Source organism: Marmota flaviventris, chromosome 3 (assembly GCF_047511675.1).
Source record: "Marmota flaviventris isolate mMarFla1 chromosome 3, mMarFla1.hap1, whole genome shotgun sequence".
Lineage (NCBI taxonomy): Eukaryota > Metazoa > Chordata > Mammalia > Rodentia > Sciuridae > Marmota > Marmota flaviventris.
The window spans coordinates 12125835-12148362 of record NC_092500.1 but is presented as its reverse complement, the minus strand read 5'-3'; the positions used below and the strand labels follow the sequence as shown (position 1 = coordinate 12148362).

The 22528-nt window shown below is 52.3% G+C and overlaps 1 protein-coding gene across 1 annotated transcript; it reads left to right on the top strand.

The window, feature by feature from the left end:
* Nucleotides 1-11346: 11346 nt before the first annotated feature.
* On the top strand, nt 11347-18908 carry Hmox1 (heme oxygenase 1). The gene is made up of 5 exons (XM_027939778.2): nt 11347-11456; nt 12666-12786; nt 14803-15294; nt 16690-16789; nt 18321-18908. Exons 1-5 carry the CDS (start codon nt 11434-11436, stop codon nt 18449-18451), a joined length of 867 nt encoding a protein of 288 aa, XP_027795579.1. The 5' UTR covers nt 11347-11433; the 3' UTR covers nt 18452-18908.
* The last annotated feature ends 3620 nt before the right edge of the window (nt 18909-22528 follow it).

Here is a 22528-nt window from a genome sequence, read left to right as displayed (position 1 = left end):
GCGGAAGGCCATCATGCTGTGAGCATGGTGGGTGAATGGTGATGTTCTTCCTGGATTTTTGGTCATCTGAAAATCATCACATTAAAAAGGGAGAAAGAGCTAGTAGAGAGGAGTCTGGGTGAGCCGGTGTCTCAGGCTCAGCTCTCCAGCCATGGAGTCTAGGACACTGGAGGAGCTGGCCAGGGCTCTGTGACAAAGCCGTCACACCAGGCGGCTTGGACAGCACCTCTCCTCATGGTGCTGAGGCTGGAAGCCAGAGGCCCAGGAGGCAGCAGGGCTGGTTCCCTCCAAGCCGTTCTCCTGGCTTGCACATGGCCATCTTCTCACGGCCACCCTCTGCGCCTGTCTGTCCTCCTCTCCTCCCATCAGGGTACCAGCCAGGTTGCACTGGGGGTCATGCTGAAGGCCTGGTTTCTCTTCCTCCATAAGGGCCTCAATACAGTCTCCACACAGTCTGAAGTGTGAGCGGTCAGGGCTTCCACACGTGAGCTTCAGGGACAGATTCTGCCTGGGACACTAAGGCTGTGCACCTGCAACTCCACAGGGGCAGAGAGGCCTTTCTCAGCCAAATCCAGTTGCTCTTTTCTGCACAGACCAGAGGCTGGCGGGGAGAGGGCCAGCCAGGCAGCCCAGGGGCCACTCACGTGTGCAGTCCAGAGTTCGCAGGCCTGGGCAGGGCCTTGGCCCCCTCCTTGTCCATTTCTTGCTGTCTCCCCTGCTCACGCCCCATCCTGTCCTGGCTCTCAGCTGAGCAGGGGGGAAAACAATTGGAAGGTTTAACAGGAGAGGCAGGCACTCAGGACAATAACATCCCCCCACCCAGGATTTTTTTTTTTTTTTTTTTTTTGCAGTACTGGGGATTAAACCCAGGAACACTAGAGCACAGAGCACTGCGCTACACCCACAGCCCTTTTTATTTTTTGAGACAAGAGTCTTGCTGAATTGCAGAGGCTGGCTTTGAACTTGTGATCCTCCAGCCTCAGTCTCCAGAGTCCCTGGGTTTACAGGGAAGCCCCAGCCACACTTCCAGCCCCCAGGATACTACTCCTTGAATGAATGAGTATGTTCACTCAATGGTTTTCTGTACAATATTTTTGAAATGATATCTACAAGGAGCTTTTAATAATTTGGGAAAACACTCAAGCGAAGCAAAAGAAAAAAGTATACAAAATACACATTGTAATTGTAATGATATATAATCTCCATAGAAAAAGATGGTTAAAGTTTCTAATTCTAAGAAACACTCTAAAATTGGCCGTGGTGGTGGCACATACCTGTAATCCCAGTAACTCAGGAGGTTCCGGCAGGTGGATTCTAATTTTGAGGCTACACTCAGCCACTGAGCAAAATCCTGTCTCAAAATAAAAAAATATAAAGACCTAGGGGCCAGGCACAGTGGTGCTCACCTGTAATCTCAATGGCTGAGATTGAGTGGCATGTGGATTTCAAGTCCAAAGCCAGCCTCAGCAATTCAGTGAGTCCCTAAGCAACTAAGCAAACCCTGTCTCTAAATAAAATACAAAAAAGGGCTGAGGATGTGGCTCAGTGGTTAAGCGCCCCTGGGTTCAATCCCGGGTACCCCCCCACACCAAATTTTTTTCATTTTTATTTTTGTACTTGCAGATGGACAGCCTGTCTTTATTTTGTTATTTATTTTAATGCGGTGGAAAGGATGGAACTCAGTGCCTCACACAAACGAGATAAGAGCTCTGCCACTGACCTACAGACATAGTCCCCTCCCGGATTTTTTTTTTTAAGTATTATTTTCTCAATTTTATTTAAGAGTCAAGGATAATGGATGGACCCGTGGAAGGGTAAGTGGACGGGAAATCGTCCTTATTGCTCAGTTTATGGTGGGGACACTGACGCACCAGAGGGACAGCCAGGTGTGCTGAACTGAGCTGGAGGCGACGGTCCGATTCACAGCACAGTCGCGGCGATGGGCGACTTGGTTGCGGCCCTTTGTTAAGGTGCCAGGTGACATCCACGGTGCTCTGCAGCCCAGCCAGCCTCTACCTGCCACGCGCCGCCAGAGCTCCGGGTGGAGGGAGGGCGGAGCCGGGTTGGAGGGCGGAGCCCGGGGCTGGGATGGAGGGCGGAGCCGGGGTGGAGGACGGAGGGCGGGGCCCGGGTGGGGGGCGGAGTCTCGCTGCGCGCGCCCCGGTGCCGGGCTGAGTAATCCTTGGCGAGCGGCGCTGCTCCTCCCATGAGTCACGTCCGCGGGCGGCTTTCTGCTGAGTCACGGTCCCGAGGTCGTTTTTCGCTGAGTCACGGTTCCTGCTGCTCAAAGTCTAATCCCTTGAGGCGAAGTCCCGCCACCTGGGGAGGTGTCGCGGGGATCTGGATCTGCGGGCCGGCGCGTCCTCCCAGCCCAGAGCCCGCAGAGCAGCTCAGCCCCGCGCCCTGCCCCACGCAGCCCTGGAGAACTCAGCCGTCTCCCAGGCGCTGTGCCGGCGCTGCACACTTCAAATTCGGGCGCCGGTGGGGGCGTCGCAAACCCACTTAAAGGTGGGGCGCTGCTCAGACCCAGAGGCATCTGCAAAAAGCCGGCCTTTAATCCCAGAGGCTCGGGAGGCTGAGGCAGAAGGATCCTGAGTTCAAAATCAGCCTCAGCAAAGACGAGGCACTAAGCAGTGTGACCCTGTTTCTAAATAAAATACAAAATAGGGCTGGGGACGTGACTCAGTCAGTGGTCGAGTGCCCCTGAGTTCAATCCTCCGGTACATACATACATACATACATACATAAATGAAACTGGCCTGTGTATTATAAAGGTCATGAAACAAAGGCCTCAAGATCACAGAGGCTGGGCGACTACCTGACATGCAGAGTCCTGTGTTGGGCCCTGAGCTGAGAACCGGCTACAAAAGGTGTTAATTAGTGGCATTTTTACACAGTATAGACTTTATATTTAAGAAGTTTGGAATATGCCACTTGGGCATAAGGACTATTTGGGAATAAAGGCATTTTAAAAAATCTGGTGCCAGAAGGTACTCCCACTTCAGGTTTTCTTCCTAAGCGGGAGACCCATTGGGGTAGTGGTGCCTGCTTGTAATCCCAATAATTTGGGAAGCTAAGCAGGAGGATCACAAGTTCCAGGCCAGCCTGGGCAATTTAGCAAGACCCTGCCTCAAATAAAAAATAAAAAGGACTGAGGATGTAGCTCAGTGGTAGAGCTCTACTAAGGCTCAATCCCCTGCCGCAGTCTGGCTGGGCACAAATCACGAGCCACTCAAGCAGGAACAAACTTTATTTCTGAACTCCCACAAACTCCACGCACGCGGCCTTGCACGCGGCCTTCTCCCGGGACACCACACAGCAACCGGAAATCCCTCCTCCGGCACTTCCCCAACCAATTTGAACTCCCCAGGAATCCCCAGGAGAACTCCAAAGTAGCTGGCGCCTGAGGCGGACAGCAGGGGTCTAACATACAATTGAATACACAGTTTAACGTAACCATCATCATCTCAGTGGCTTGCTGGTGACACCTCTCAACCACTCCCTTCTGGAAAAAATGCCATGCCTCATTCCAACTCGGCTATGGCTCTCAGCAATCCCCTAGTATTGCAACAATAACAAAAACAAAATTAGTGATAGAGAATAACATTTGTCAGATGTTAATGCCCCTTCACCCCCATTAGTGCAGAGTCCTCCAAAAATTTTTAGTTAGGAAAAAAGTTTCTAGCTGAATCATGAAAGGGGAACTGGCTGTCTCTGTAACCAAACATAACAGCTCAGCCTCCTGTGTACTTCCTCTGTGCCAGGCCCATTTCTAAGCTTCTTACACATGTTAAACTGATTTAATCCCACCACATCCCCTTTAGCCTATGCTGTCTTTGATCCTCATTTTGTCAAATGAGGAAATAGAAGCTTAGGGGGTTCAAGTACCCACAGCCATAAGTCATGATCCCGGATTTGCCTGCAATCCTTTGCTTGGAGTTCATTGCAGTACCCAATCTAGAAGAGGAGTCCTGCCATCAGATGGAAACCAGTCTTAGAGCTATAGTCAGCCTGCATGCTGGCAAAAGCGTCCTGAGGGCCTGCACTTTCCAGACTGGCCGGCCACTGCCTGGCCTGGCTGTAGATCTCAGGCCCCGAGTCTGTGTGATAGAGGTTGGACAGTCTTTGGAAAAGGCATTCTCTTTCTGCACCCCTGATGCCCAGGCCCAGGGGCTCTTGGGCCACAGGTGTCATGAACATGAGTGTGCTTGAGATTGACCTTGAATACCAGGTGAGCAGTCTGACCTTAGGCAGGGAGGTTAACCCCGCTTGCCCAGCTTCATCCATCAGATATGTAGTGAATGTCTGCCTGGTGCCAGCTCTGGACCAAGGAATGGATCCACCATGGTCCTCCCTGCCTTCCCGGAGTTCAAATTTAGGAATGGGTGGGGGCAGCTTGGGGCACAGGTGGCTGTGTGGAAAGTGAACAGAAGAACTGCAGGAAAGCCTGGGCCAAGTCTGTTTTGCAGCTTCGTGGAAGATAAAAATAACATACAATCAACTGTGCATATTTAAAGTACACATTGTGGGGGGCTGGGGTTGTGGCTCGGCGGTAGAGCACTCGCCTAGCATGTTTGAGGCCCTGGGTTCGATCCTCAGCACCACATAAAAATCAATAAATAAAATAAAGGTTTAAAAAATTTATTTAAAAAATAAATAAAGTACACATTGTGATCAGTTTTGACATACTACATAATCAGCAAGCCTCACAATCATCATCATGAACTTGCTGGGAGCAGTGGCATATGACTGTAATCCCAGCAGCTCGGGAGGCTGAGGCAGGAGGATCAAAGTCAGCCTCAACAACTTAGCAAGGCCCTAAACAACTTAGTGAGACCCTGTATGAAAATAAATTATATTAAAAAAATGGGCTGGGGATGTGGCTCAGTGGTTAAGGCCCCCTGGGCCCAATCCCTGGTATCAAAAAAAAAAAAAGAAAAGAAAAGAAAACAAAAAAGATCATAAACTTATTCATCACTCCCCAAAATTTTCTCATGATCTTGGCAATCCCTGCCCTCTACAGATTACCACTGATCTGACTGGCTTATCTTACATTTTCTAGAATTCTATATAATCCTGTATACAGGTTATATGCAATATTTTATAAATGAAATAATGTCATAACACCCTTTTGTCTTATGCAGTGTAATCATTTTGAGAGTCATTCATACATACTCATCACTCCCAAAAGTTTTCTCATGACCTTGAATTATAATGACCTTATTCCTGAATATCCATAATATATTTACACCAAAAATATGGCTGTGGTGACCATTCCTGAACAAGTCTTTGTGTGGACTACACTTTCATTTCTCACAGATCAGTGCCTAGGAATAGAAACCCTGATTGGATGGGAGGTGAATGATTAACCTTTCAAGAAATTGCCAGCCAAGCCCTTGGCACAGGCTATAATACCAGCAACTCAGGAGGCAGAGGCAGGAGAATTGCATGTTTAAAGCCAGCCTGGGCACTGAGATCCTCCTGCCTCCGCTTCCCAAACAGCTGGGATGACTGGTGTGGACCACCTTGCTGGGCCTACAGCATACCTCAAAAAATAAAAAGAGCTGGAGGTATAGCTCAGGGGTAGAGCACCCTGTGTCCAAACCCAAGTACTTTTTCCAAAAGAAAAAAAAAAAAAAAAGAACAAGAGATTGCCAAACTGTTTTACACACTGACTGTACTCTAGGGACCTTTTCCCTGTACCTGCCTAGTTCTCTGGCTGGGGGCCTGGAAATTAAATTGACAGATGACAGGTGAACAGGATAATAATCGTGATGAACACAGACCGCCTGCATACACCTGGGAGAAACTCGGGTGAGTAACTCAAGGAGTGGTTAGATTTGGACTTGGGGAGCATCTCAAGAAAGAGGAGAATTGATGGAAAAAAATATATGGGGGAACTAAGGAAGGTAAGGTTTAGCTTAGCAGTTTTCCTGGGTAGATTCCTCTGGGTGCTTTCTCTGGGTTCGAGGACTGCTATTTTAGGTCACTAAGGTTCTCTCCCATGGTTGATCCTGTATATAGTATAAAGTTAACTTTTTCTTTTATGTCTTGGATCTGTTTCTGGCAGGGTTGGGGGTGCATTGCACAGAGCTCTCCTGGGAGTCTGTTTCCCAGGGATCCTCAGCTGAAACACTCCTTATGTCAATGAGGCATATCTTGGGGGTGTCCTGTCCTGATCGCCTACAGCCTCAGTAATAATGGGAATAGCACATCTTTTTACTTCTAGCCATTGTGGTTTTAATCTACTTCCTTAATAACCTGTGCAATGTCACCACTCACGTATCTTCCTCGGTGAATTTTCCATTCAAACTTTTTACCCATTTGATAATTTTCTTATTTGTCTTACATTGAATTGTATGAATTTTAATCTCTTCTAGATACAAGTCCTTTGTTGACAATGTTTTACAAATATTTTCTTCTAGTTTCTGGTTTTCTTCTTATTTTTTTTTTTGTCAGAGGATGATTCGTAGAGTAAAAGAGTTTAATTTTATAAAACCTGTTTATTTTTTCCTTTCATTTTTGTGGTATTGGAGACTGAACCCAGGGCTTCTCTACCACTGAGTTACACTGGTAGTCCTTTTAAAATTTTTTGTAATTTTGAGACAAGGTCTGGTTAAATTGCTGAGGCTAGGGCTGGGGATATAGCTCAGTTGGCAGAGTGCTTGCCTCGTATGCACAAGGCCCTGGGTTCAATCCCTAGCGCCACAAAAAATAAAAAAATAAATTGCTGAGTCTGGCCTCGAACTTGCCATCCTCATTCCTCAGCCTCCTGAGGAGCTGGGATTACAGGCATATACCTTGATGCTCAGCTTGTGTGTTTCTGGGTCTGTGTGTGTGTATAGAGAAATCTTTGCCAAACTTAAGGTCATTAAGGTTCTCTCCTATGGTTGATCTTGTATATCGTATAAAGTTAACTCTTTTATGTCTTGGATCTGTTTCTGAGCAGCGTCTTGAAAGATAAGCAGCTTGGTAAAGAAGCAAGAGCAGGCTTCCTCCACCCGATCACAGGCCCAGAGGCTAGTAGGCCTTCCTCTGAGCCAGTGGGCTGGGTGGGCCAGGATAAAGAGCCTGCTCTGCCTCTTGGGGTGGTGGGGAACTATGGAGAATGTTGACTAGAGGAGTGGCCTAGTGACCTGGCGCCTTATCTGCAAACCCAGGGGGCAGGAGGAGTCAAAGGGAGAAGGAGTGGAAAGGTATCCTGCCAGAGATGCCCCCTTCTGCTCTTCCCCCCAACTCTGCCAGGAGGGGCTCTGTGCCAGGTGCCAGCTAACTGTGGCCCTCTCTTGTCACACTGTTTTGGGGGGCTCTTTTACTAGGAATCTCTTGTCCATTATGTGTGTGGCTAGCGCATTATCTGCCTGGGGTTGGGTCTCTTGCCATCAGGAGTGTTCCTTGCCCTTCAGTCCAGGGGCATTTTCTCTAGGATTTAGGCGTGTCTGTGTCTGCCTGGCTGAGCTACCTCTCCTTCCCTTTAGGCTGCAGACCATCACTGGGGTCCCTGACTGGCGGGGATCTGCATGGGTCAGGACACCCTCTGTGAGGTCCCCTGCTTGAGACTACCCGGCAATATAGCTGGCGTGGTGGTCCATGCCTATAATCCCAGGGAGGCTGAGGTAGGAGGATCGTGAGTCCAAAGCCAGCCTCAGCTACTTAGCGAGACCCTGTCGCAAAATAAAACGCAAAGAGGACTGGGGCGGGGCTGGGGTTTTGGCTCATCGGTAGCCGCACTTGCCTGGCATGTGTGAGGCACCGAGTTCGATTCTCAGCCCCACATATAAATAAATAAATAACGTCTATCAACAACTAAAAAATCATTTAACAAAACAAAACAGGGCTGGGGAGGTGGCTCAGTGGTTAAGCACCCTGGGGTTTAAACCCTGGTACAAAAAAAAAAGAAGAGATTGAGAGACTCTCCAGGCAAGGGTCCCATTCTCCTTATGGTCACCTAGCTGGGGGAAAAGGCCGCTCCCGGGTCCCCCGCCACGTCCCGGCCGCAGCTGCGCCACGTCTCTGTTTTCCGGGAGCGGCGCCCGCCCTCCCTGCAGCCCAAACCGCTTGTTTCCTGGCGGCGCCGCGCGGTGCTGAGTCGAGGTTTCCGCGGAGCCGGCAGCTGCGATTCTGCTGTGTCACGGTTGGGAGGGGGACGGGGACAAAGGGAGGCAGATTTTGCTGAGTCACGGCTGCTTTCCGGTGAAAGGGCAACCTTAGCTGTCAGCACGAGGAAGCGAAACTTCCAGAAGAGAGCAGAAAACTCTTGTTTATCTCTGGATCTGTACACGTCTGCACAGCCGCGCCGCACGTCTCTCCAAGCCGAGGTGGGGGCACTACTAGGCTTCCCAGCGCGTCTGATGGCAGTAACCTGGAACTCCCTCTTCCCAGTTGCTTGGGGCAAAAATGTTGGCGTCCTCCTTGACTCCTCTGGTCTCTTTCATGGTTCCCGTTCTTCTGAAATTCTGTAAGATGGGTATGAATATGTGCCACACAGACACAGGCTCCAGGTACCAGGCTTGGGCTGCTTTCCACCACAGATAACCCATCCCCTGGGGCTGGTAAGGATGAGATGAGGGGCTAGGCGTGCAGCTCAGTGGTAGGGCATTGCTGTACCTACAGGGGGGGGCCTGGGTTACATCTCCAGTGCTCACACACACACACACACACACACACACACACTCTCTGCTACGGAAAGCTTGGTCCTTGTCCCCGGTGCCAATCCAATAACCAGGACATAGTTTTGAGAAAAAAGAAAAACAAGTTTTATGGCTTTGCTAGCAAAGGAGAAGCACGGGGGACTCCTGTCCCAGAGGCTGTGATTCTGCCCATCAGTAGGAACAGGGGACTTTTAAAGAGAGACTCAAAGGTGACATTCCACGTGTTCTCTGTAGACGTTGTCATTCACTTGTTAACATGGGAGATAGTCATTTCTGAGATCTTCTGGTCCCATTTACAAAGTCTGCATTACTTCTTTGGGTGTGAGCTCAAGGACAGATCAATCTGCCTAAAATGGGGAAGAAAGGTGACCCAGTTTCCCCTGAGATTAGGGAGGGGAGAGATTAGGGAGGAGCAGGGAGAGAGGAAGGGAAAGAGACATTTCCTTTTTGTGTGTGTGTGTGTGGGGGGGGGGGAAGGGGGGGTGCTGGGGATTGAACCGGGGCCTTATGCATGCGAGGCAAGCCCTCTACCATTTGAGCTGTATCCCCAGCCCAACATGTCCATTTTAAAAATAAGTCATAGTGACCGAGCAGCAAGGGCTGTACTCAAAGCACAGAGTGGACACTGTTACAGAAGGATCCACGGAGACGTGCTTGGGGGAGTGCCTGGCTGAGGGCGGCCCTCAAATGCGAAGTCTTTCCAATTTCTGCACACATGCAGCCCTCTTGGGTACCCTGCCCCTCCCTGGGTCATTTCCCAGATTTCCTCCATTAGGATCCTGAGCACACGAGGGCTCTGTGGTCTTTGGCCACAGAAGACTATGACAAGAGAGGGCAGAGAGGAGGTTGCGGGTTTCCTAACGGCAAAGCTCCAGTGTGGGAACAACAGACCTCATGCTAGGAGATATATGGGGGTGCAGGAGGGCCCCAGGGCCCAGGGCCTCTACCCATGCTTTCCCAACTTCCCGAAGCTGAGCATCTGCCCTGGTTTTGGCAAGGCAGGTGTGGAGTGGGGTCTGTCACGTCACAGGGTTGTAGCTCAAAACAGCACAAACCTATTGTCTGGGATGCTTGAGGTCAAAAGTCCTCCGGTGGTGGGGCAGGGCTGGGCCCCTGCTGGAGCTCCAGGGAAGAATGTACCCCCTGGCTGGGAGCAGCTTTCAGAAGCCCCCAGCCTCCATCTGGTCCGCAGAGCTGGGTGCCCAGCACCTCCAACCTCTTAGTGTCCCTCTGCCTCCTTTGTCGAATCACCTCCTGCCTCTGGAGCCATCTAGACTCGTTCTTGTGACATCAGGCCCAGGAGGACAGTCCAGGATAATCTCCCACCTCAAGATCCTTGACTTAACTCCTTCCTCAAAGTCCTTTGTCACATAGACAACCTATTCGCAGGTCCTGGGGATGTGGGCGTCTCCGGGGGTCTTGTTGGCCTCCAGCTGCTGGAAGAAGGGCACTTGGTTCATGGGGTTGCCCGAGGAAAGGGAAGGGGAAGTCAGGAAGCTGAGTCAGCGCTGGGCAAGGTTCAGGAGCTCAGAACTATGACATAGGCCTGCGCCAGCACTGCCCTGGGCCGCCTCAGCCCCAACATTCTCTATGAGGTCTCTGTTCTAGCAAAGTCTGGGGGCTCCCAGGGAATAAGGTGGGGCCAGGAGCCAGGCACCCTGGGTCACTGAAGACTCCATCCCCAAATGAGGGCACAGCCTGTGGCCTTCCTGCATGAGGCCCCTGCTCCCCAGGTACTTAATAAGATGAACTTGACCTTCTGGGGTCCCTGAGTTGACAGGCCTGGACCTGCAAGTGGCCAGCTTTCAAACCTCTTCCCTCTTCCACCTAAATCCTGGACCCTCTGTGAGAGGGTCTGGACTCTGGGACAGGAGGGTACAGTCTGGCTTCTAACTGCTAGAATCCTAGCTCTGCCACCCCTGGCTGTGTGACATAGGAACATTATTAACCTGTCTGTGCCATGGAGCTTACATGGACAAAAAGAGATGAAACTGTGATTGCACATATCTGGGGTGTGGCTGCTCTCAGGATTAGACGTGGGGGTGCATGTCTGGGTTCTGTAGTGGGAAGCATTCCATAGCGCCTGGCTGGGTCACAGTGGGTAACTGTAGCTTGGGATGGTCCTTCCTGACAGCCCAGCAATGTTACAGCCATTTATTTGCCGTCTTGTTATGGAAAGCTTGGTCCTTGTCCCTGATGCCAATCCAATATAGAGGTTTTGAGAAAAAGAAAAAGGTATATTGCTCTGCTACAGGGGACTCCTGTCCCAGAGGCTGTGATTCTGCCCATCAGTAGGAACAGGGGGCTATTAAAGCCAGATTCAAAGGCGACATTCCACGTGGTCTCTGTTGGAGTTGTCATTCACTTTTAATCTGGGAGGTGGGCATTTCTGAGATCTTCGGGTCCCATCCCTAGAGTCTGGATTACTTCTTTGCAGGTGGGTGTGAGCTCAAGGACAGATCAATCTGCCTAAACTGGGAAGAAGGGTGGGTAATCCAGTGTCCCCGAGATTGGGGAGGGCAGAGATTAGGGAGGGGCGCTGGGGCCGCCTTTGTTTCCCGGGTCACATGACCGCCGCCCCCAACCCCCTGCCGGCCAGGGGCGGGGGGCGGGGGGCGGGCGGCGGGTGTCGCAACGCCCTGGGCCTCTGCTGGGCGCCGCCCACGTGACTCCTGAGCATAAAAGGCCCCGGCCCGCTCCCAGTCACAGCCGCTGCCTGCTCCTCCGCCTCCGCAGAGACACCGCCAGCCAGAGCCACCGCGCCAGCCAGCCAGCCTCGGCCATGGACCGCCCGCAGAGCGACAGGCAAGTGCAGCCCGGGGCGCGGGGACCCGGGGGACGGGGCGGGTGCGCGGGACCGGGGGCACCGGCGCAACCTCGGGGACAGCGAGGGCCGGTAGCCCGGGTGCGCCGCCGCCAGGGGAGTGGAGCCGGGGCAGCTGGAGGCACACGAGGCGATTGACAGGCGGCCCGTCTCCGCGGCGAGCGGAGCGGGGTGTCCCCGGGCGCGCCTGCCGTCGGGGAGCAGCTTCCCAGGTGCAGCGGGAGGCTCTGCCTGCGCTCATCCCCGCGGCTCCCGGAGATGTGTCGCCTCCGGGGAGCGCAGCCGCAAGGACTAGAGCGCTAGATCACCTGGCCTGTGGCCGGGCAGCTCGCAGGTGTCGGGGCTGGGACTGGAGCCCCGATGTTCCCGCTCCCGAGGCTGCCACGTTCCCTTCTCGGCTTGTGTAGGGGGCTGCGGAAGAGAAGCGAGTTCTTGACAATAGGGAGGTCACATGGCAGAAATGCCTCCATAGTTGTTGTTTGGTACAGGCACTGAGCCACATCCCCAGCCCCTTTTATATTAAGAGACAGTTTCCTTAGTTTGCTGAGGCTGGCTTCCAACTTGCAATCCTCCTGCCTCAGCCTCCAGAGCCATTGGGATTACAGGCGGGCGCCCAACAGTAAGGGACTTTTGAGTAAAGCAGAATTTCTCTGGCTTTTTAATATAGACATGTTGAACCTAATGTTATGGGATGTCAGTGGCACATGCCATAATCCCAGCTGCTCTGGAGGCTGAGGCAGGAGGATACCAAGTCCAAATCCAGCCTCAGCAATTTAGCAGGCCCTAGGCAATTCAGCTAGACCCTGTCTCTAAATAAAACAAAAAGGGCTGGGGATGTGGCTCAGTGGTGAAGTGCTCTTGGGTCCCATCCCCAGTACCAAACGCCAAGTTCAAGTGCCCCACTGGCCAGCTCCTGCTCACCCCTCTCCTTCATTGGGAGCAACTGGGGACGGGAATTGCCCCCTTGTTTGGGGGACTGTATTACATAGAGCTTTAATGATGACAGAGTGTTTGCAGGGCTGGGATGGTGGCCTGTCATCTGCAGGCTGTCCAGACTCTACAGATCTGTGGGAGAAGCGGCCTCCTGAAGCCCTGAGGACAGCGGGTGGCACTCTCCAGCTCAGGGGCCAGCTAGGGGAGAACCCCACCCCAGCCACCCTTGATTTACCCTCCCTCCCTTGCCTCCACAGCTTGCCCCAGGATCTGTCCGAGGCCTTGAAGGAGGCCACCAAGGAGGTGCACGCCCAGGCAGAGAATGCCGAGTTCATGAGGAACTTCCAGAGGGGCCAGGTGACCCGAAAGGGCTTCAAGGTATGTGTGGCCTGGTGGAAACAGGCACGAGGAGGGTGCGGCAGGTGTTTCCTGGGCTCAAGCCAGTTACTAAGTGGGGATTAGGGCCAGAGATGCTTGTCCAAGGAAATAATTTTCCTAATGACACTGAGGCTCAGACAAGAGAAGTGACATTCTTGAGGTCACACAGCAAGTTTTTATACATATGTACCTCAGTCCTGATGAAGATAAGGAAAGTCTCAGGGAGGTTAAGTAACTAACAGATGGTCACACAGCTGTGGAAAAGGCCAAAATCAAAGCAAAAGTGATCTCATTTCAGATCTTGTGCTCCTGCCCTAATTCTAATTGAAGACAAGGGGTAGTATGGATTCAAGCCTTGGAAGGACCATTTCACAATGGAACTGTGGCATCTCCTAACATCCCAAGCCACTTTTCCTCATCTGTTAAATGGCATTTCAACAGCAGGAGTTTTCGTTTTTTTGGATACTTTTGGAGCTCTAAGCCCAGGGCAGTTTACCACTACATCCTCAATGCTTTTTAATTTTTTTGGTGCTGGGGATTGAACCAGGTCCTTGTGCAAGCAATCTACCAACCAAACCATATCTCCAGCCTTGTTTTTGAGACAATCTCATTAAATTGTTTAGGGCCTCCCTAAATTGCTGAGTCTGTCTTTAAACTTGCAATCCTCCTGTCTCAGCCTCCCAAGCTGAGGGAATTACAGCCATGCACCACCAGGCCTGACTCAACAGTAGGATTTTAAGCACTGGGCACATGATTTTGCTATTTCCTGGCATGGTTATGAAATCCATGCTATTAGAAGGCAGGTACCCGGTGTTAAAACATCAGTGCTGGGAAGAGCTGACTCAGGTTGACTGGAGAGGGGGAGCTGGGTTCCACCACTCCTGACACCCGTCCTGTTTGTAACCTGGACCCTCCCCAAGCCCTCTTCTAACAGATGGAACTTGCAGTTCTGTCTGGGGTGCTGCCCTCCCCCTGCTCAAAGGTGACGCAAACCCAGTTGGTATAATGTGGCTGGCTGTGGGGGATGGAGGTGACTGCTGGAATAGGACATCCCCAGCCACTGTGGACTTTGGATTGTGCCTATAAGTCAGTTCAAAGTGGATATGGGAACTGTGAGGGGACCCAGTGCTTGTGTCCATTATGCTATGGGGGTGGGGCTTAGCCCTAGCCTGATAGGAGTGCTAAGTACCAGGCTGCTAAGTACCCTGCCTGAACCATCTGCCTTAACCCTAACCCCTCCTGCAGAGTGTAGTGGATTCTCCCCTTTGGCATGGGAGGGAACCGTTTGACCTGGAGAGTCCCATAGACCCTGGATCATCTCCTGCCCTAGGGTTAGGAAGCTGAGGCCAGAGAGGGCTAGTGATTCCCCCGTGGTCACACAGCTGAAGTCTGGCTGAGCTGAAGGTAGAGCCAGGTGTCATAATTGGAAGCCCCAAATGCTCTGTGCCAGGCTTCCTGGCTTTCTTCCTTCTCAAGGAACAATGTCAATGTCTATGGTTGAGAAGTAACTTGGACATTGTAACTTTGTCCTCATGGGACTCAACCTGGAGTATTAATGTGTAACAGGAGTTCACCGAACCAAGGTGCCCGGCCTATTGTCCCACTAAGGTGGGTTCAGAGTGGGCCCCAGGAAGGGGGGATTCCCTCTGTAGGGCACTTGTCAGTCTCCTGTGAGCACTGTCATTTGGTTTCCCCAGATTAGAGCATCCTGGCGTCCCATAGGGCTGCGCTTGAGTCGATTTCATTTCTTACTTGCAGTGCAGTCTCAAGCCTTAGAATGGGAATAGGAACTGGCTTTGGGGTTTTTATAAGAAACTAGCTGGGCCCTTAATCCCAGTTACTCACAAGTTTGAGGTCAGCCTTAGCGGGATTCTGTTTTAGGTGAAGAAAGTGCAGGATCAAGTTTTGCTCTCCTGAAACCCCTCTGGCTGCTGTGGGGGGACTGGGCTGCTGCGGGAGGTGGAGCAGCGGCCTGGACGGCAGGGTCTTCGCAGCCTGACCTGCCGCCCATTTCAGCTGGTGATGGCGTCCCTGTACCACGTCTATGTGGCCCTGGAGGAGGAGATTGAGCGCAACAAGGACAACCCCGTCTTCGCCCCGCTCTACTTCCCCGAGGAGCTGCACCGCAGGGCCGCGCTGGAGCAGGACATGGCCTTCTGGTACGGGCCCAGCTGGCAGGAGGCCGTCCCCTACACGGCAGCCACACGCCGCTACGTGGATCGGCTCCAGCAGGTGGGGCGCAGGGAGCCCGAGCTGCTGGTGGCCCACGCCTACACCCGCTACCTGGGCGACCTGTCCGGGGGCCAGGTCCTCAAGAAGATCGCACAGAAGGCCCTGGACCTGCCCAGCTCTGGAGAGGGCCTGGCCTTCTTCACCTTCCCCAACATCGACAGCGCCACCAAGTTCAAGCAGCTCTACCGCTCCCGCATGAACACTCTGGAGATGACCCCCGAGGTCAGGCAGAGGGTCACCGAAGAGGCCAAGACCGCGTTCCTGCTCAACATTCAGGTGAGGGGCTGGCACCCCTGGGTGGCCGCTGCCTCCTCCAGTGACCCTGTCTCATTGGAGAGGATGCTCTGAGCTACGGCTGTGTGCAGGAACTTAGGACCGGGTTCCATTTCTGCCACTTACTAGCTGGGTAATTCTGGGCAAATCGCTTGATCTCTCTGTTCCTCAGTTTCCCTGTCTGCCAACTAGGGTAACAGTAGCACCGTGGTCATGGGGGTAAGTGAGTATAGGTGTAGCTGTGCCAGACACAGGGAAGCCCTCTGTTAGCTACTGTCACAGTGGAGGTACCTCGTGGCATCATCTAAGGTGTGCACACACTTGTGTGTAGCCAGGTTGGCCCTGCAAAGGTGACAATTGCTGAAGCCAAGGATATTTTGTAACTGCCTCAAATCCAAGGGAAAGACTAGGGGTTGGAGCAAGCTCTGGAACAAGGAGTCCTGGGTGAAGCTGGGGGGCTGGGGTTCACTGCCAGTGGTGCCCTGTGCTATTGCCAACCCCACCACCTGGAGGCATGTTGGCACAGGCTCTCAGGCTGGGCTCAAGTGCCCCCCTCCCTTACACCCTCAAATCCAGTTACTCCCCCTAGAAAGTCTAACATTCAGAGAGGTCTCCATGAAGAGAGGACAGGACACCCATCGGCTGGCCCTCCATCCTGGTTTTCCTGATTTCTCTATATCCTGATCCTTCATCCTGATTTCTGCAACCTAATCTTCATCCTGATCTCTGCATCTGATTCTTTATCCTGATCTTTACATCCTAATCCTTCATCCTGACCTTTACATCCATACTGATCCTCCATCCTGATCTCTGCTTCCTGATTCTTCATCCTGATCTACTATGATATTGTATCCTGATCCTTCATCCTGACCTTGCATCCTTACTTCTGCAGCCTGATCCCCCATCCTGACCTTGCATCCTGACTTCTGCAACCTGATCCTCCAGGAACTGCAGATAACTTCTCTGCAAATGCAGCCAAATGAATACCTCAAAATACACCTTTCTTAAGAGGGATTTTCAAATAAAGTCATGTGAAGAAAGCAGGCTGCAAAAGAACACATGCACTGGGATTCCACTCTTGTTTCAAAACAAGCAGAATAGTTCTTTGCTTAGGGACACTGAAAAGGAATGCCACGTATGGTAGCAGTGAACCCTAATCCAGGGGGACAGGGTGCAGGTGAGGTGCTTGGGAGGAGCAGGCAGGGGAACCAAGTGTGCCTGTGACATCTTGCCCCTTGAGTTGGGTGAAGACAAAAGTGTTCCTTATTTTGTCATGACTGCCTGAGCCCTGTCCCCAGCTGGGACCAGCAGCACATCTCCCTGAGCAGCACATCTCCCTGAGCAGCACATCTCCCTGAGCAGCACATCTCCCTGAGCGGCACGTCTCTTGTCTTCCAGCTGTTTGAGGAGTTGCAGGAGCTGCTGAACCAGGACCCCGAGGACCAGCACCCCTCACAGGCAGCAGGCCTTCGCCACCGTGTCAGCAGCCGGCTGCAAGGTGAGGGCTTCTTGGGCTCCCTTTGAAAGGGATGAACTGCTGGGTTCCTGCCCTGGCGGGGTCCAGGGGATGAAAAGGATGAAGAAGGAGTCTTCAGTTTATATTTTTCCAGGATGTGACCTTTAGTTAATTAACTAATGCCAAACTACATAACCAGACTCTGTCTCCTAACCTATCACTAACCTTATATTTCTAACATTCTAAAAATCTCTTAAAGCTACTTAATTCCTACACTTTTTTCTCAAAACTGCTTTCTCAGTTTCTTGGCTTCTTAGTCAAGGTGACATGTCTTAACTTTCCTATGTATATAACTTTCCTTAATCATATGGTGGGCTTTGTACAAGAAGCATAATGATTAGGCTTTCTAATAGGCTGGAAATAGGGGCCTGGGTCTTAAGTTGATATAACAATGTGCTGACCTTTCGGAGAATGATTTTTGTCCTCAATGTACTGAGATAGAGGAGCATAGATAATTACTACCTGTTCTAGCCACCTGAAGTTTGGTTTGGTATTTAACACTCATGCCTCCTGTTAGGAACATGAGCATGCTTTGCCAGCATTAATCCTCACTGTGACCTTGTCAAGTCAAACAGTGGGACAGGGAGTGCATGCCACGCCTCTTGGTCTGAAGGCTGGGGGGATGTGTGTCCCCATGTCAATTTGCGGATGGTCCTTGGTTGGGGGGCTGGGGTGTGGCTCAGGCAGGTGCAAGGCCCTGGGTTCAATCTCCAGCACTGAAACATCTCTGGGCTTTAATTTCTAACACGGCAAAGGACACTCCCCTGTCCTACACAGACAGGGAACACAGGCTCTTCCAGATCCTCGCCTCCCCCCCAGTAGAAAGGGGTCTTGAGGCCCAGGCCTGAGCGTTGCTCCCGCAGGCCTCGGGCCTTTCCTGAGAACACAGCATGAGCTGCCCTATGCCTGCCGTGTGAGGTCGACTCTGGCCTCCAGAGGCCTCTCCAAGGCTCCATATCAGGTTGGGGCCAGGCTTCCCACCCATTGTCTGACTCCAGAGACCTGCCTGTCCTGCCCACTCAGACCTCACAGCTGGCTGGGACTGGTCCCCTGTAAATGAGGGGGGTGGGGCTGAATCTGAGTTCCAATCTCAGGTTCCACTTTCCAGCCTCTCTGCAAATGCAGCCAAATGAACACCCCAAAATACACATCCCCAGTACCATGGTTCCCAGAGAATGTGGGTCTGGGGTGAGTGTACAGCCAGGGCTCCCGGTCAGTGATACAGGCTCAGGAGCACCTTCCTGGCCACAGGCAGGAGCCTGAAAGCCGTGCCCAGTGGGCCCTGGGCTTTCTCGCCAAGGCTTTGCTGAGCACAGAGCAGGCCCCTGGGAGAAGCCCTGAGCTTTCCGCCTTGCGGGTATCCCAGGGTTGGCCAGCAGGACACCTATGTGTTCTTGGGGTGCCCTGGCACGGGCAGGAACTGCACTGGAGTCCAGGGCCTCTGCCATCCCTCAGTGATGTCAGGTGCCCACATCTGCCGCCTGCTGCTGACCTGGCCTTCCTTCTCTTTCAGACTCCATCCCTGCGGAGCAGTCCCGAGGGACACCCCTGCTCAGCAACCTCTCCCAGATGCCACTCATCAGATGGGTCCTCACTCTCAGTGTCGTGGTGGCCACGGTTGCCATGGGGTTTTATGCCTTGTGAACGCAAGCATGCTGGCCCCTAGGGCCATGAACTGTCCAGCGAGGGCCTTCCTTCTGGAGAAGAGGAATATCTTGGGCATCGGAGGCTTCAGGGGCTCCAATCCTGTCCCCCTGTCCCTCCTCCTCTAGAGGCCTCTTCTCCAACCCAGCGGCCTGACCTTCCAGACCTGGCCCCCGGTTCCTGCAGGAGAACCGGCCACAAGTGGCCGCTGTCGACCCTCCAGTGCCCTTGCTTCAGTGTCTGTTGACAGTGGCTGCGATCACTTTCCCGTGGGCCGTGGCAATTTTTATATCAATGTGCGGAGATGTTGTGTCGTGTCTGTCTGTGCTGGAGCCAGGCTGCTCACGTTCAGCCTGAGCTGTGGTATTTTGTTCTGTTTTTATAACAGGTTTGGGGTGTTTGACAGCCCTGTGACCTTGGTCTCTATAATAATAAATGACGCTGTCTGATGTTTTCACCAGGTGTTTTCCTGGGCTGCTGCCCTTTCCCCTCTTGCTTCCTGAATGCTTGGCGGAGGCGCAGGGATGGGGTTGGCAGCCCTGGTTTGGGATGTTGGGCTTTGGGACCCCAAGTGAGCTTTGAATCACTGAGATGAGCCCTGCTGCTTCCAGGGTTTGCTGAGGATGGGGTGGGAGTGAGCAGATCCCAGGGTGACATGTATTGTGGACAGTGACAGGGAATGGAGGGAGCTCCCTGGGCTCAAATGCGACTGCTCTTTGGGGTTAGTTACTTGGCCTCTCTGTCATGCATATGGGCCTACCTACCTCACCTGTCATGAAGCAACTGGGCTGCACACTAAATGCCAGCACCCTGAGGTGTTGTATAAGGAGAGAGGCCAGTGTTCTGATTCTTGTATCCGAGGTCACTGTAGGTGACCTCACCAGCCACCTTTTTTTTATCACTTTTTAATTGTTGATAGAGCTTTATTCATAGGGTGCTGAGAACCCAACCCAGTGCCTCACATGCTAGGCAAGTGTGCCCCCCCCCCCAGCTATAAACCCAGCCCTCAAACAGTTAACCAGACTGAGGGTCAGGAAGGATTTCAACCAAGCCCTTTCACTAAAAGCTGTGAAGTACTAAACACTGAGAAAGTGCAGACCCTCCACTGAAAGTGTGCAGGGCAGTGCAGAGGGCGAGGCTCCGGGAATCTGAGTACCTCCTGCTCCTGCGCTTGTTTCCCGCCCTGCCACTCAGTTGAATCTTGGCACAAATCACTTCAAATCTCTTAATAAGTACAACTCCCTCCTGTGGCCGGAGGGAGTGTTCGGTGGTATTCAAACACCAGTCAGGGCAGCATTAGAAGCACCTGGAGCCAGGTGGGATGGCACACACCTGAATTCCCAGAGACGAGGCAGGAGGATTGCAGGCTCAAGATCAACCTCAGCAACTGGGTGAGGCCTTAAGCAATTTAGTGAGAACTTGCCTCCAAAAAAAGGGGTGAAGGGGACCTTAACACAGCCCTGGTGGGTTCTTGATTTATGCCATGGGAAGGAATTTCAGGTTGTGTCAATAGAGGCACAAGCCAAGCTATCAGCAAGGCAAGCAATGGGGCAGAGCAGCCTCCGAGGGAGGGAGCTGTGCTTTGGGATCCTGGGCTCTTTGAGGAATCTTGTTAATCTTAACCTGAGAAACATGGGGGTGGCATCTGCTAATGAGCTGATTCCTTTGATCTTGGAGCACAGAGCAGGTCACAGGTTTCTGATTCTTAGAACAAGCCGACATCATTCAGTTAATAGATAGCATTTGCACTATACACATATCAACGTTTTTGAACATTGTTTCTCCAGGTTTCTATTAGTCTAAAAATATGTTCTGTCCATTAACCAAACGTATAGGCACTATTTAACCAGGATTACAGCACTCAAGATTTATTGGACATCTTAAGAATTCAGGCCAACAGGAAAATATGCCTGGCAGGTGGAGGTGAGGGCATCCATGGAGGTTTTGGACTTAAAGCTATAGCCCCTCTTTTTTTTTAGTTTTTGGCGGACACAACATCTTTGTTTGTATGTGGTGCTGAGGATTGAACCCAGGCCGCACGCTACCGCTTGAGCCACATCCCCTCTTTTATAACTTTTTTTTCAGTTGTTGATGGACCTTTATTTTATATGTAGTGCTGAGAATTGAACCCAGTGCCTCACACATGCCAGGCAAGTGCTCTATCTCAGAGCTACAGCCCCAACCCCTGCAGACCCCCTTCCTTTCCCTGTTTGTCTTCTTTCTACCTATCCTACCTCGGTCTTGCAAAATTGCTCAGGCTGGCCTCAAATTTGGGATCCTCCTGCCTCAACCTCCTAGTAGTAGCTATGATTACAAGAGTGCACCACAGCACCCAGGTCTTCTGATTTTTTTAAAAAAAATAATTTGGTTATAATTGTACACAAGACCTTTATTTTTTTATGTGGTGCTAAGGATCAAACCCAGCTCCTTGCATGTGTTAGGGGAGCACTCTACAGCTGAGTCACAACCCCAGCCCAAATCTTCTGATTTTAAAAGAAATTAGGATGAAAATATTTCTGCAGGTCCCTAAGCATCCGGAGGACTGTGCTTGCCCAGTTTCTCAGGGCACAGCGGAAGCCCCTGCCTCCTACGGTCCTGCTTCACCCTCTCCTACCAGGTCTTAGCAGGTGGGGACTATGCACGCAGGCTTTTCAAAGTCAAAAAAAATAATTTTTTTGGTATTGTCTAGGTCCACTTTGTGCTGCTGTAACAGAATACTTGACCCTGAGTAGTCTACAATGGTTAGAAATCGCTTTAGCTCAATGTCCTAGAGACTGGGAAGTTCAAGTTGGAGGGGCCAGCGGGATCTGGCAAGGTCCTTCTTGCTATGACATCCCGTGGTAGAAGGAAGAAGGCGAGAGAATGAAGGAGACAGCAAGGGAGGACCCAACTTCCCTTTTGTTGGAAACCCACTCCAGAATAACACTTTAATCCATTCAGGTGGTCGGTGACCCCAATACCCAAACACCTCCGTTAGGCCCCACGTCCCAACACCACTGCACTGGGCATCTTCTCCAACGAGGAAACCTGGGGACACATTCCAACCATAGCAGATATCATGCCCCTTCTCAAATACGGGAAGCTGCTGAGCTCATTTTTACTGTAGTTTTATTTTTGCGGTACTCGGGATGGACCCCAGGACCTCCCGCAGCTCCAACGCTGAGCACGTCCTTAGCTAGATATTTTCTTTAGTTATTGCGACACCAGGGGTTGAACCCAGGACCGCTTAACCTCTGAGCCACATGCTCAGCCACCACCCCCCCCCCCCTTTTTTAAAAAAATTTTAAAACTGGGTCTTTCTGAGTTGCTCAGGGACTCGCTCAGTGGCTGAGTGAGGCTGGCCTCGAACTTGCGACCCTCCTGCCTGGGCCTCCGGAGCCGCCCGGCTCTTTGTACACACTACCAGGCCACCCGACTTGACGCTCTCAGTAAACACGTGTCCCGGCGAAGAGAAGCGGGTCCCCGGCGGGTTGCCAGGGCGGTGCCGGAGGACGCGGCCCAGGCCGGCCCTTTCCCCAAGGCTTTAGGCATCGCCAAAGGCTGTAAATCCACCATTAGAGGGCAGAACAGCTCCTTAGGACCGGGCCTGCGAGATCGGTGGTCCTCCGCGGCTGGCGAAGGGACCGGGTCACCATCTGTGACTCACTGTCGCCTCTGGCTGTTGGGGTGCAGCGAGCGGCGTGGCACCCTGCCGTCCTTCTCGGGCCCGTCTCCCGTTACAAAACGGGGCAACGGGACCCTACCATTTCCGCCATTCTGTTTTTTTATCCCCATGGCTTTGGATGGAGTCATTTTCTCTTGAGACCTTAAAAAAGTCTTAAGAGAAGGGCACAGCAGCCCGCGGCGCGCCCTCCCGCCATCTTCGGGCCGCTCCGCGCCTCCCGCACCACTTCCTTCCAAGTCAGAAGTTTCGCGCCAAATTATTCCGCACACAAAATGGAGCCCGAAAAGAGGCGGGGGCATTACGTCACGCGAGCCACACCCAATCCGCTCCGGCAGCCGTCCCGAGAGGCGGGACTCCCGGTCTCAGAGCGGTCCAATCGCTGGCCGCGGGGCCCTGAAGAACCAATGGGAACG